The sequence below is a fragment of the Podarcis cretensis genome (assembly GCF_951804945.1).
Source record: "Podarcis cretensis genome assembly, chromosome: 4".
NCBI classification, from domain to species: domain Eukaryota; kingdom Metazoa; phylum Chordata; class Lepidosauria; order Squamata; family Lacertidae; genus Podarcis; species Podarcis cretensis.
In genome coordinates, this window is record NC_137173.1 from 62,884,838 (window position 1) to 62,898,988 (window position 14,151).

Below are 14,151 nucleotides of genomic sequence, written 5' to 3' on the forward strand. Positions count from 1 at the left end.
CGCCTTTCACTCCCTTTAAGGAGTCTCAAAGTGGCTAACATTCTCCTTTCCCTTCCTCCCCCACAACAAACACTCTGTGAGGTGAGTGGGGCTGAGAGACTTCAAAGAAGTGTGACTGGCCCAAGGTCACCCAGCAGCTGCATGTGGAGGAGCGGAGACGCGAACCCGGTTCCCCAGATTACGGGACTACTGCTCTTAACCACTACACCACGCTGGCTACTAGGATTTTAGCCTACAATACTGATACTGATTCATTGACTGGTCAGTTGTGACTGGACTAGTAAAATACCGGCAGTTTGGCAATCTTATAAGCATCTAGAAAGTGTAACAGTGACTTTCTGCAGAATGTAGGAGCACATCATTTCATGAAGAATGTAATTATGAATAAACTTTCAGGAATAACATAGAACTAGCACAAAAACGTGCACTTCTATGGGCATTAACATCCTGGAATTGCATTCCAGCACTCTGCATCCTTCTATGATGAACCCATGTTCTTTTCAGAAAAATACTAGAAAATATTTTTAGTACCAGTGCCAGGAGAGCAGCCACAGAAAACCAGGCTTGATAGTGTATTTTAATGTCATTTTAATTTGTTTTTATTATGAAGAATCAGGGCATATCCTGGTGGGTTGAGATGGAGTCAATATAGACTCTTACAGAGCAGAGGTGGGACCGGTGTGGGAAACCTCTGGCCCACACACCAAACTTGGCATGCAAGGGGTGAAGCTGTTTGGGCTGTGAAGCTGTTTTTCCTAAATCATACCCAAATCCCGACTGCTCCTTTGCTGGAGCAAGCTGTGCTCTCAACCCCACCCCACATCACAGACCCTCCAAGTGTCCCTCTTTTCCAGGGATAGTTCCAGATTTACAGAAACCGTCCTGGTTTCTGATTTGATCGCAGGATGTCACAATTTTCCTTAGGATGTTCCTATTTTCATCAGAGAAATGTTGGAAGGTGTGGAAGGGTGTCCCTATTTTCAAAAGAAAAATGTTGGAGGGTTTAGAGTTATGTGACCCCCGAGCCAAAGAGATAAATGATAACTATACAGCCTTCAGAAGAAGGGATTTTTGTGTTTGTGTGTGTGTTTAATGTTTTATTATGTTTTTATATATGTTGACAGTTGCCCAGAGTGGCTGAGGAAACCCAGTCAGAGGGGCTGGGTATAAATAAAAAAATAATTTCCAATCAATCAATCTTTCTTACGGTCCAGAGACCCAACAAATTGTTACAAAGCAATACACAATTCATACAGCCTACCGCCAGGTTAAGCAAGCATTTTGTTCAAAAGATAGGGATCATTGGTTCTTGCAACCACTGATAAAAACTTTGCCACTGCTAATGTTCTAGCATTTGTCCAGTCTTCCAATAGGAACCTTACATAGTGAGCCTCTGATTTTCCCGGGAAAGCTACCAGCAAGGGTAATATCAGTTCAGCCCTGGCTTGCTCATATTGACCCATACTGGTCTTTGAACCTCTGGAACATGAACACATTTTCCACACATCCTTACAAAGACAGAAATAAACATGTTAACCCAGGTCTCCTAGGCCCAATGAGCCACTGAATGAAGTAAACACCAGGACACCTATGACTGAATAAATTAACAGCAACTGTAAAGTCCAGTTCTGTACAAGCTGCTTATCACTTTTGTTGAAGTTTCAGGTACTAATTTTCCTTGTCACAGGGAATTGCACAGGAAAAACAAATGTAAAGTGATTTGGTAAACTATCCTTAAGTAACAATTTAAGGATGTAAAGTTTGCTTACTTTAGGCACACACTTTGGTTGCATTTTTAAGTATCTGCATGTACTTCATATTTTCATTTCTTATATTAATGTGTTGCTGAACTTATTTCAGGCATATATATAATTGTACTCTGAGATGTCAAGAGAACATCCACACTGATTTTAATGTTGCTTTGAATGTGCCTATGCTTCTGATGTGTTCACAGCAGTTGAGTATTCCTATTTTATCTATACAAAACATCACCTCAGCTACAATGGAAAGGTTAAATGTGGACAATGGGGGCCATGTGAAAATGAGAGGGAAACAGATTATTGCTGTCAGGGGCTCAGGAGCAGAGGCACAGGGAAGAGAGGAGATGGAGAGCGAAGGGGAAGAATCCGAGGGGAGCATAGGAGAAGAGGACAGTGGACTGAGGGATTCCATGAGCCTCTCCAGCGAATCGGAAGACTCACAGAAGGGGGCGCCAGTGGCCAGGGGTAGGGGGTTCCCAAGGGGAACGCCCCAGGAGCAAGGGGGCAGCAGGGCCAGTGCATTCCCCACCAGGGAGAGAAGATAAGGCAGGGCTGACCACGCCTCCATCAGAAAGTCGGACAACGGAGGAGAGGTCAGATCCGGCCAGTGTCCCGGAAGAGGGAAGCAGTGACCGAAGTAGTGTAACGGTTAGGAGAAAGGTCACTGGGTTGGCGCGAGAGGCAAGTTCAAATGTACAGGAGCGCGGGACAGCAGAGAATGAGGATTGGGAACCGGGTCCTAAAGTCCGCCGGAGGGAGGGGGAGGAGCTAAGCGACTCAGCGTTGGAAGAGTCCAGAAAGGGCAATGCCCCAGCGGGCAGGAGGACCCAGAGGAGGAGAGAGCAGCGTAAAAGGTGGAGCAGGGCTAGGATCTTAAACTGGTGTCATAGGGGAGGAGACTCAGACGGGACTTCGCCGATCTAGGGTTTAAGACGTAGGGCTGCACGCTGTGGCTTTGAAATGGAAACTGAACTTCAATAAAGACTTTTGTACATTACTACAGCCTAGCGTTGGTCCTCTGTGAGCTGGGACCTAGAGGCAGCTCTGACAATTGCATACATTGTGAAGCACCCATACGGTGTAGATTTACTGCACAGTTGTTAATACAGAAACCAGCCCTCAGTTAAAAGTAATAATAATGAAACAAGGGAAGATATTTATTATATTCTAAAAAAATGTTGAGTTAACCTTTCTCAATTGCCTATTTAAATCAAAGAAATGACTTTCTCTCCTCATAACAGACAGTGTTAAAGCCTCCTAGTTCCCTGAGTTAAACCATTTAAAGCTGGAACAGCATCAGAAGTCTCCATTGCACTCGGTAATAACTCTTAATTCTCATCACCAGGAGAAAGAGAACAAGATGCTAAGGTCATCCAGCAACACAGGTAATAAATCTCATAAAATTGGAACTTGCCTCTACCAGTTTACTGAATAAGCCAACAAAACAGTTTATTATAGAAACTCCCATTTGGGGCTGAATTATGAGCACACAATTGATGACTATAAATGAAATATATTGCATGCAATTTATAAAAGGAAATTGAGAGTCCGTAGTAACTTTTTCCATGTTTAGTCTAAAAAAGACTCCTGTAAAGTATAAAGAAGCAAAAACTCAAATAAAAAAGGAACAACATTTATTTCAGGCATATTTGTTAAGGAAATGAGACACACTTGCATCTTCATCTATAAATGTTTCAGTTCAAGTATTCAATTCTATCAAGAGCTGCCAGAGAAGGTTGCACAGCTTGGTGCTGGGAATCTAAGCTGCACATTACAATACTGGTGAAGTTAAGCCGAGTATGGGAGATTGTGGAACAAACTGTAAGTTCTGCCTTGAGTTCCCTCTCAAGAAAGGCAGGATATACCAGTAAATGAAATAGGCAAAAGCTTGTGCATATACGTGTATAGATACTAAATTATTATACACCTTATTATTCTGTTTATGTTCTTTGCCCATCTTTTTACTTGACACTACCCTTCTGCCTCTGAGCAAATTCTGCTGGAAATGTGCCATGGCTCCTTTTATCCTGCACCAGGGTAAAGGACATTTTTATTATTATCATGGGTCCAATAAAGCCTAAGTAGCAAGTTGAGGGTGTGTGTGTGTGTCCATCATTGTCAGACATCACAGGAGAGGGAAAACTTTTTGACACAGTGCCTATCCAGGCTTTGGACAGTGAGATTTCCATGGTAGCCAAAGAGGTAGGCAGTGAATCGGTGGGGCCAGCTGCACTACAGTAAGAAGGGGACTTGGAAGGACTGACCCAGGTATTTTTGCCAAGGATGCATTGCTGCCTGTCCTGGCACAAACGGATCCAGCCTACCCACCAGAGTGCATGCTGGCTCCAAGGGGAGCCAGGGAGCTGGGACATTTTTCAACTTGTGAGTAAGCTTCCAGAGTCCACATGCCACTAGAGCCAGAACAAAAGGCAGGCCCAGTGGCAAAAATGTGAAGAGCAACAGATGTAACTCTTAGGACGGTATTCAACTAAAATTTACTCAGAAGAGACCCACTGAAATTAATACACCTAATGTAGTAATAGGGGATGTTGTTGGCACTGTGGGTTAAACCACAGAGCCTAGGACTTGCCGACCAGGTCGGCGGTTCGAATCCCCGCAACGGGGTGAGCTCCCATTGCTCAGTCCCTGCTCCTGCCTACTTAGCAGTTCGAAAGCATGTCAAAGTGCAAGTAGATAAATAGGTACTGGTTCGGCGGGAAGGTAAACGGTGTTTCCGTGTGCTGCTCTGGTTCGCCAGAAGTGGCTTAGTCATGCTGGCCACATGACCTGGAAGCTGTATGCCGGTTCCTCGGCCAATAAAGCGAGATGAGCGCCACAACCCCAGAGTCGGCCACAACTGGACCTAATGGTCAGGGGTCCCTTTACCTTTAATGTAGTAATGTTCTATACACACACTCCTCTATCCAGGCAAGGAAGTAGATAGAGTATCATAGTTCAAGGGTAGATGCCAGTCTGGCATAAGAACTTGAGAAGGATGTAGAAGGAGGCAGGTGAGGAGTATGGTCTTGTTAGAAAGGCCTGGACTATATTTGTCTTCTGGGCCTGCAGTTCCTAACTTTTGTTCTGCACTATGAATTGTTAGGCTTATTTTTTACCATAAACTTAGGTCTAGCTTTCAGACATCTAGGTATCTGTGCATATAACAAAAGCACAAAGTACAACCACCTTTACTAACCTGGCACCCTGTAGATGTCTGCTGGCTAGGTCTGATGGAAATTGTAGTCCAAAACATCTGGAGAGCACTAGGTTGGCAAAGGCTGATGTACACCAATAATACTTGTTGGACTACTTTGTGAGTTGAGTGCAGTATTGCTTGCATCTCTGTATCTCTTGTCCTTGTTACTGTCTTCTATATTTGGTCAGTAACTAATTACAGTGGTAATGGGACGCGGGTGGCGCTGTGGGTAAAACCTCAGTGCCTAGGACTTGCTGATCGTATGGTCGGCGGTTCGAATCCCCGCGGCGGGGTGAGCTCCCGTCTTTCGGTCCCAGCTCCTGCCCACCTAGCAGTTCGAAAGCACCCCTAAGTGCAAGTAGATAAATAGGAACCGCTTTATAGAGGGAAGGTAAACGGCGTTTCCATGTGCTGCGCTGGTGCTGGCTCGCCAGCTGCAGCTTCGTCACGCTGGCCAAGTGACCCAGAAGTGTCTTCGGACAGCGCTGGCTCCCGGCCTCTTAAGTGAGATGAGCGCACAACCCTAGAGTTGGACACGACTGGCCCGTACGGGCAGGCATACCTTTACCTTTACTAATTACAGTGGTACCTCGGGTTACGAACTTAATTTGTTCCAGAGGTCCATTCTTAACCTGAAAATGTTCTTAACCTGAGGTAACACTTTAGCTAATGGGGCCTCCTGCTGTCGCCGCGCTGCCACCGTGTAATTTGTGTTCTCATCCTGGCACAAAGTTCTTAACCCGAGGTACGACTTCCAGGTTAGCGGAGTCTGTAACCCGAAGTGTTTGTAACCTGAGGTACAACTGTATTTAACAGGGAGCTAAGGGAGCTGACAGGGTGAGCTACAGGGCCTCAAACCGCTTACTCCCTCAAGAAATTAGCCACAGCCAAAGAGTTCTTTAGTCCTATCCTCTCCAATATTATTGTTATTTATTAATGATGATGATGATATGCACAGCAACAGAGGTATTATCAAAGTCCTCCCCTTATGGACTTCAACTATGAGCTTTTTCTGTTCTAAGTACATATGATGTACACTCATTTTCCTACACATGCTTTCATAGCTTAGCCTTAACAAGGTTTACAGGGAAGTCTTGTGGCTTAATTGTCATGCTGGAAGTTTTACTGCTTGGTCTGCCCCCAGTTCACTCAGGAGCTTATTTGAATTCTGACTTGCTCCCAAGTAAGTATGCTTGGAATTGCAACCATAGTTTCATAGAGAGCAAAAAGTGATAATGGTAGTGTATAAAACACTTTAAAAAAATAATAATTATTGAACAAGTTTAACAAATCAAATTATAAATCAATATAACCAAGTACATTTCCCCCTTTTCCCCCCTCCCTCCCTCTCCCACCGTCCAAAGACTTCCCTCAGCTCTCCTCTCTGATTTGTTTATACATGTTATTCTCTGCATGTTGTAAAATTGTACATATCATTACCTTATCTATCATATATTCTGCTAATAAATTTGTGGATGTTTATTCAAAACCTGCCAGAGTCCAAATCCTTTTGTTGTCTCTTTAGATAGTTTGTAAAAAGTTCCCATTTTTCCTTGAAGTTACTGTTGTCCTTCTCACATAGTTTATATGTTAACTTTGCCAACTCCACATAGCTCATCAGTTTTTCTTGCCATTGTTCTTTCATTGGGATTTCCTCGTTCTTCCATCCTTGTGCTAACAAGACGCTGTTGTAGCATACATAAATAAGCTCTTTATTTTTCTTGGCAGGTCTTGTCCTAAAATCCCTAACAAAAATGCTTGTTTTTTTTACAAATGTCATTTTAAACATTTTTTTCAATTCGTTATATATCATCTCTCCAATTTTTTAACCTCTCTACATTCCCACCACATGATACAAAGTACCTTCTTTTTCTTTACATTTCTAACATTTACTTGACCCAGTTTTGTACATTTTTGCCATTTTTACTGGTGTGATATACCATCTATACATCATTTTCATTTAGTTTTCATTCAAAAGAGAATAGTCTGTAAATTTCAAATCTACCTTCCACAGCTTTTCCCAATCCTCAAATTGTATATTATGTCCTATATCTTGTGCCCATTTGATCATAACTGATTTGACCTCCTCGTCTTTTGTTTCCCATTCTAGCAGAATACCATATGCTTTCTTCAGCAGCTTCACTTCTTCTATAACCTCCTTTTGAAATCTAGAGATTGTATAGCTAAACCCTTTTGTTATCACAAAATAAAAAAATTCCTTCCAGTAGCACCTTAAAGACCAACTAAGTTAGTTCTTGGTATGAGCTTTCGTGTGCATGCACACTTCTTCAGATTATGATTTCCTCATAATCTTTTAATTTCCATTTTCCTTCTTGATCTCTCAGTAAATCTCTATATGTAGGCCACTTCCCCTTTTTACCAAGTGGTTTGAGTAACGAAGCTTCAATTGGTGATAACCACCAAGGTGCTTTTTGTTCTATTAAATCTTTATACCTCTCCCGCATGATCTCCTGATTATATGATTGTAAAATCCTTTATGTACTTTCCCTTTCCCATACCATAAGTACGCATGCCATCCATATTTCTTATCATGACATTCCAAATCTAATGCTTCTTCCTTTTCCAGTTTTATCCAGTCCCTAATCCAGACCAAACATGCAGTCTCATAATACAATTTGAGATCTGGGAGGGCAAAGCCTCCTCTTTCTTTTGTATCTGTAAGTATCTTATGTTTAATCCTTGGCCTTCTGCCCCCCAGACAAACTTGCAAATATCCTTTTGCCATCTTTTGAGGCAATCATCCTTAACCATTACTGGGACTGTTGGAAAAGAGCATTTTCGGCAACACATTCATTTTTATTGCTGCAATTCTTCCTAGTAGGGAAAGGTTCATTCTACTCCATATTTCTAAATTCCTTTTTATCTCGGACCATACTTTTTCATAATTGTCTTTATACACATTTATATTTCTTGCTGTTAACCATATCCCTAAATGTTTTACTTTTTATGGATTTCTATCTCAATACTTTGCACCAAATCATTTTTCTCTTCTTCTTTTAAATTTTTAACTAATAACTTGGTTTTATTTCTATTTAATTTGAATCCTGCCATTTCCCTAAGTTCTTGGATTTTCTCTATTACTCTAGGGAGAGTGTGTTTTTTTTGGATCTTCTATGGTAATTACTAGATCATCAGCGAAGGCTTTCAACTTAAATTCATTTTTTCCAGTTTTTATCCCTTTAATCTCTTTATTCACTCTTATATTTCTTGCAAGTACTTCCAGAACCAGGATAAATAATGGTGATAGCGGGCACCCTTGCCCAGTTCCTTTTTGTATTTTACATTCATTCATTATCACCTGATTTACAATTAATTTAATTAAGAGAAAGTATAAAAAGAACTTCAAAGAAGATGATGAGGCATAGAGAAGAGTAATCAAGAAAAAGATAAAAGATGAGAAAAGAAAGTGAAGTAATAGATGCCTGTGGAGAGAGATGTTATAACTGTAATGATCTAGAGTTGCCAAGACTTCTGCTCTGCAGGATTCTGAGCTGGATTTGGTATGTAGGTGTGTGTGTATGGTTTTTGGGGGGAGGGCTGCATCTATAAGTATATCTTGGTGGTGTTGGACAGGAAGAGGCCTCAGGAATTTCAGTCACATTGTTCCTGTTTTTGATGAAGAACTGGCTTTGGTGTAAATACTTTGTGGCTTAGCTGGTTTGTGGAATGCACTGCTGTTTTAGATACACATATCCAGGAATGACCTCTAGCACCACCTTTAAAATTAAACTTATTATGGATTTTAAAGTTAGAATAGGTAGCATAAAATAAAAATAACAGCAATGCCAATTCAGAGCTAATAACATAGATAACTAATAACACAGAGCTAATAACCCCGCAGATTTGTAATCTTGTGATTAAGAAAAAGGCAGCGCCACAGGCACATTCTTTTCCTTAATATTATAATATATATTTGCTTGCACTGCAGTATACGTTATTCATATATCCAGCAAGGAACTTAAAAACTATATAGTAAGAAAGAAAACCAAATTACTAGCGTGTGCCTGCTTTTTAATCACCAACAATAACGTGGAAGCAAAGGTGGTTTGAAATTAAGCTTAAAAAAATAGTTTAGAGAATGTTCTCTAACACCTGGATTTCTTAGAAGGAAATATTCCTTTGATGAGCCTCCATAAAACCCAGGGCGCTTTATTAGGTCATTGCAGAGACTCTCTACTCGCAGGCAATTTAACTCCTTGAACTTTGCTCTGCAATTATTTGGCTGTTTGCAAAGAACCTCCTCGCTTTCCCCGAGCCCTCCATCGAAAGAGGGAATGGGGTGGCGAAGGCATGGCAATATATAAATATGGGCATTACTTTTGCCCTGCCCTTGAAGCCGAGTCTAAAGAAAGAGGAGGAAGGAAACGAAAGCAAGGCAACGCAATGCCGCCCGTAAATATTGCGCCTCAGGAGACGGCGGGGCCACATTGACGAACGGAGCACAAAGGCGAGCGCCTCAGAGCCTCGCGCTTCCGCTGTGTAGCCGGGAGGAGGAAAGCGGGAGAAGGCGGAGTTGGCGCCGGGACTTGGCTCCGCTCCCACCCAACCCTCGCCCTCGCCTCTTCCCTCCCTCAGCGACTCAGGAGCGTCTGCGCCGTTGAACTCTAGCTGCCCGCGCGCTATAAAGTTAAGGGCCGAGCCGAGGGCGAGCACTCCGCTCGGCTGAGGGGCGGAAGCGGCGAGCTTTTCCCGCTCTTTCCAGCCCTCTTTTTCCAGCCGCCTCCCTTTGGAGCCATGGCGTGCGTGGAAAGATGCCGCTGCTGCACGGGCAGCCGGCGGCAGAGCAGCATCCTCTACAATATCCTGAAAAGCGAGGAGCAGCGGCAGCAGCAGCGGCGACAGGCGGGAAGCGAGCAGCCGCCTCCTCCTCCTCCACCACCGCCGCCGCCTCCTCCACCGCTTAGTCCGGGCGGGCACGCGGCGTGTCCCGGCTGCTCGTGCGGCTTGCAGAAGCGCGTGGCTCTGCAGAGCCCGCAGGTGGCGTGCAAGGCGGCTTCGGCGGTGCTGGTGAAGACGCTGCGCTTCGTCAAGAACGTGCCCAGCTTCCAGGAGCTGCCCCTGGACGAGCAGCTGGTGCTGGTGCGCAGCTCCTGGGCTCCGCTGCTGGTGCTGGGGCTGGCCCAGGACCGCGTGCACTTCGAGACGGTGGAGACCACCGAGCCCAGCATGCTGCAAAGGATCTTGACCGAGAAGCGGGCCGAAGAGCAGAGGCAGCAGCAGCAGCAGCAGCTCCAGCACCGGCAGCGGCGGCAGCCGCAGCACCATTTCCTGCTGCTGCACAAGACCCAGGAGAAGCTGGCGGCGGCGACCTGTGGCAGCAGCAGCAGCAGCAGTAGCAGTAACAGCGGCAGCCCGAAGCTCCCGTCGGCAGAGGAGATCGAAGCCATCCAAAGCTTCCTGGGCAAGTGCTGGAGCCTGGACATTACCACCAAGGAGTACGCCTACCTCAAGGGGACGGTGCTCTTCAATCCGGGTAAGCGCGGGGAATTTGGCGGGAAAGAAGCGCGGGGAGTTGGGGGCGAGACATGGGTCACGGCTAGCTTCTTTTCCCACCATCCGCACTACCATCTTAGCACAGGCACCACCTGTTGTATTTCTTCAGCTGGTTTCCTCCTGCCAAGTAGCTACGAATAGCACAGAAGCTCTGTTTAAAAAGCCTGGGGTTGTTTTTTTTTCGGGGGGGAATAGGTGTCGTGGTAGTTGGTCCTGCCTTCTTGAGCCTTTACTTCTAAAGCTAAGAAAGTAAATGCCTTGCTTGAACATAACCTCAGAAGGTGAATTAGTGTGATGGCAACTCAAGTTTTGTTTTGCTGAGACTCTGGAAAGTCTTAGAGCAGTGGTTCCCAACATTTTTTTTGGCCATACTCCACCTAAGCACCCCCCCCCCCCCCGGACATATAATTCTTACTATTCAAAAAGAACTCCAATTCAAGGGGAGGAAGACTAAAAGGCCATTAACTGTTAATAACTTGTTCTTGAATTGGTTCCCTTAAAAATCAAATTGCCCCTCTCCTCCGCGTTGGGAACCGTGGTCTTCAAGGGTTTTCATTGCGCTAGCGACAGGCAGACTTGACAAGAAAGGGGAAAGCGTCAGAACTCTCTCTACCTGTTCTGCTCAGGGAAATTTCCCCTCCCCTAAAATATGGGCTATGTAATATCCTCGGTGAGTAACAAAAGTGCAATAAAGCATACTAGTAGGCTCGGCTTTTGGGGGAGAGAGAATAAAAACAGTTTCCATGTGCTCTTTTAGTTTCCTGTTGCTTAGCCTGGCAGAACAGCATCCAGTTTTATGTTAAGAAAAACAGACTGTACATGGAGCTCTCCCCCCCCCCCCATAAACCTGTTTAATCCTGGGCTGCAGAGCTAAGAATAACTTCATTTTGTCATCTCTTTCTCTCCTTCAGAATTTCTTATAAAACAGGGATTCTGAAAGACCCTTGTGAGCAAAGTTTTTCTTGTGCTCTAGAAACTCCCTGTGCTCTGATCAAGTACTGTGGTGTTTAAGGGTAGATTGTGTTTTATTAGGTATTAAATATATAGATTCACTTAGGGACTGAATGATTGTACTGAATTGTAAGGAAACATGTTCAAGTACCTCATTTTGAAACGTTCTAAAAAGTTATTTTCAGGGGAAATTGCTACTTTGACCATTAAACTAACACATCTAGTGGATACTAATAATTAACATGTAATAATTTATACTAAATAAATAGCAATGTAGAAGAAAGGAGAAAGAAAGGAAATTATTGGTAATTATAAAAGGGTCAAATGAATTAAGCACATTTTAAAAATGGTTTAAGAAGTCAGAACCAGAGATGCTGCCATAAGGCATTAGAAAATATTTACATTACATTCAGAGCTTTTTTATTTGCATTGTAGAACCTTGGAAGTATGGCTGTCTGCAGCGCACATTTTAATATGAATGATAATGGCTGTCAACAGGTTGTGGGCTAGCCTTCTTTTCTCTTTTGCCCTGCCATGCTATCTTTGTCAATTTGTGAACATTTTTCTAAAAGCACGTTGGTGAGTTTTATAACTGATAGGTTTAGACATATTTGTTAGAGGAGTTAATAAATTTTGTAGAAAGTGTCATTTGTTCTTGGTAGTGGGTGGGCGTGTCCTCTGTTCCCTGAAATGAGCATGAAAAATTCCATTTTGTAAAAAGAAATAGAGTTGTACACTTCAAAACATATGCTTCATGTATTGTGTTTATATTCTTATAGTAGTATGATGACTATCAGACTTGTCTTGCTACTAAAAGTTCAGTGAAGTACTTGTTTGTTCTCCGTTAATTCCGATTACTTTCCAGCCATTTTGCACAATGGAGTAAGTCACTTCCAATTGTGTATATTGCAGATAAAAAGGTATTGTGAAGAGAGGACTTAATGTTCATGTGTTTTCTTTTTACCCTTCTAGATCTGCCTGGGCTGCAGTGTGTACAGTACATCCAGGGACTGCAGCAAGAAGCACAGCAAGCCCTAAATGAACATGTCAGAATGATTCACAGAGGGGACCAGACTAGATTTGCCAAACTGAATGCAGCTCTGTCTATGCTCGGATCTATTAATGCTAATGTTATTTCCGAACTTTTCTTTAGGCCTATCATTGGAACAGTGAATATGGATGACATGCTGTTGGAGATGCTTTGTGCAAAATTATGAAGCCATGTGTGAATTATAACTACATAATAGAGCAATCCAACATGAAATGTCCCACAACAGAGTAGTGTAAAGTATTGTAAAATAAACTAACTTATTGTTTTTACATAGATAGTATTTTTGTATTCAGTAATAAAATATTATTTGAGTGCTCTTAGCTTTTATTAAATACTCATACCTTGAAAAGTTCCAGCAACATATTGCAGCCCTTAAAAAAAAGAAAGAACTGTGTAATCCAATGCATGTTACTTCTAAGTAAGCCCCATTGTGTTCAGTGGAGCCTACTCTGGGCAAGTGTGCATAGGATTTAAGCCACAAAGTGCAACTATACATGTTTACTGGAACTAAGTCCCACTATATAGTCAGTGGAACTTATTCCCAGGTAAGTGTGCATAGGATTTCAGTTTAGTTTCCAAAGCAGAGTGAATTTTCTTTGGTATATCTTTAACTGAAACTTAAGATCTGTGTATTGTGTTCAAAATAGGAAGTCTCTCTTTTCCGTTATGTCATTCATTGTTATGATCCTATATTCTTGGAACGCATGCAAGACCAAATATGGTGTAATGTTCTACCTTTTCGTATTTATCCTGACAAGTTATTTCATAATTTTTTTACTTAAGGGACTTTGGATAGACTTTATTATATCAGGAGAAGTTGGAATCCCTATAGCAGTGTTTGTATCAGGTCAAGGGGTGAAGAAGATTGTTTTCACTACACAAGTTATTTTAAAGTCATACTGTTTGCATTTATGTAGACTGCAAAAAAGCCTGATATGTAAGTGTTGGCTGCAAGAGATTCAATACCATGTATATTTGAAGCTGGAACCAACTCTATCCTGTAAACACAGTAAATTGTAACAAAGTTGTAAGAATTGTAAATTAATGCAAACAATTTATTTTTTTCTTGCATGTTGTCTACATAGGCTGAGTCATTTATCATAAACTTGTGGACAAAAGCATCCTTGAAATCAGTGGCGTTAATCTAAAAGTTGAATCATTGTTGCAAGGATTAGAATATTTATGCACTTCTCTTATTTTGTCTTAAAAACATCACATGCTGTTTCTGTTTGCAAACAAATTTCCTTAATTCTATGTCAGTTTACATGGTGCAGTCACCTTCCAACACAAAACTTGATCATATACCGGTAATTGGTGAACCTTTTTCCAGGTTTCCAAACTACATTTGTGCTTCCTATAAATACACCAGAGTAAAGTCACTATAAGCTAGATGCAGTAATTAATGGATAGGGAACAAATAATGCATTAAAAATACTGCTATAGTTATGTCACATGATTTATTGTTGTAAATAATGGGACAGCGAGAGAGCTGAGAAGTTGTGCATCTTCACTCAGGGTGAAGAAAATTCACAACATTAAATTTAAAACCTTACATTAATGGACAAGTGTCATTTTCAATATTGTTAACACCACATAGATACATGCTGCATATTGCTGTTCTGTGCTGCATCCAAATCTACTGAGTGGTTTTAGAAAAGGACTAAAGTTTCTGTTTGGAA

General features: G+C 42.3%; 1 protein-coding gene across 1 annotated transcript; it reads left to right on the forward strand.

Annotated features, from left to right (window-relative positions):
• Positions 1-8,990: 8,990 nt before the first annotated feature.
• Positions 8,991-13,593, forward strand: NR0B1 (nuclear receptor subfamily 0 group B member 1). The gene is made up of 2 exons (XM_079972304.1): positions 8,991-10,450; positions 12,394-13,593. The coding sequence occupies exons 1-2, from the start codon at positions 9,712-9,714 to the stop codon at positions 12,636-12,638; spliced, it is 984 nt and encodes a 327-aa protein (XP_079828430.1). The 5' UTR covers positions 8,991-9,711; the 3' UTR covers positions 12,639-13,593.
• The last annotated feature ends 558 nt before the right edge of the window (positions 13,594-14,151 follow it).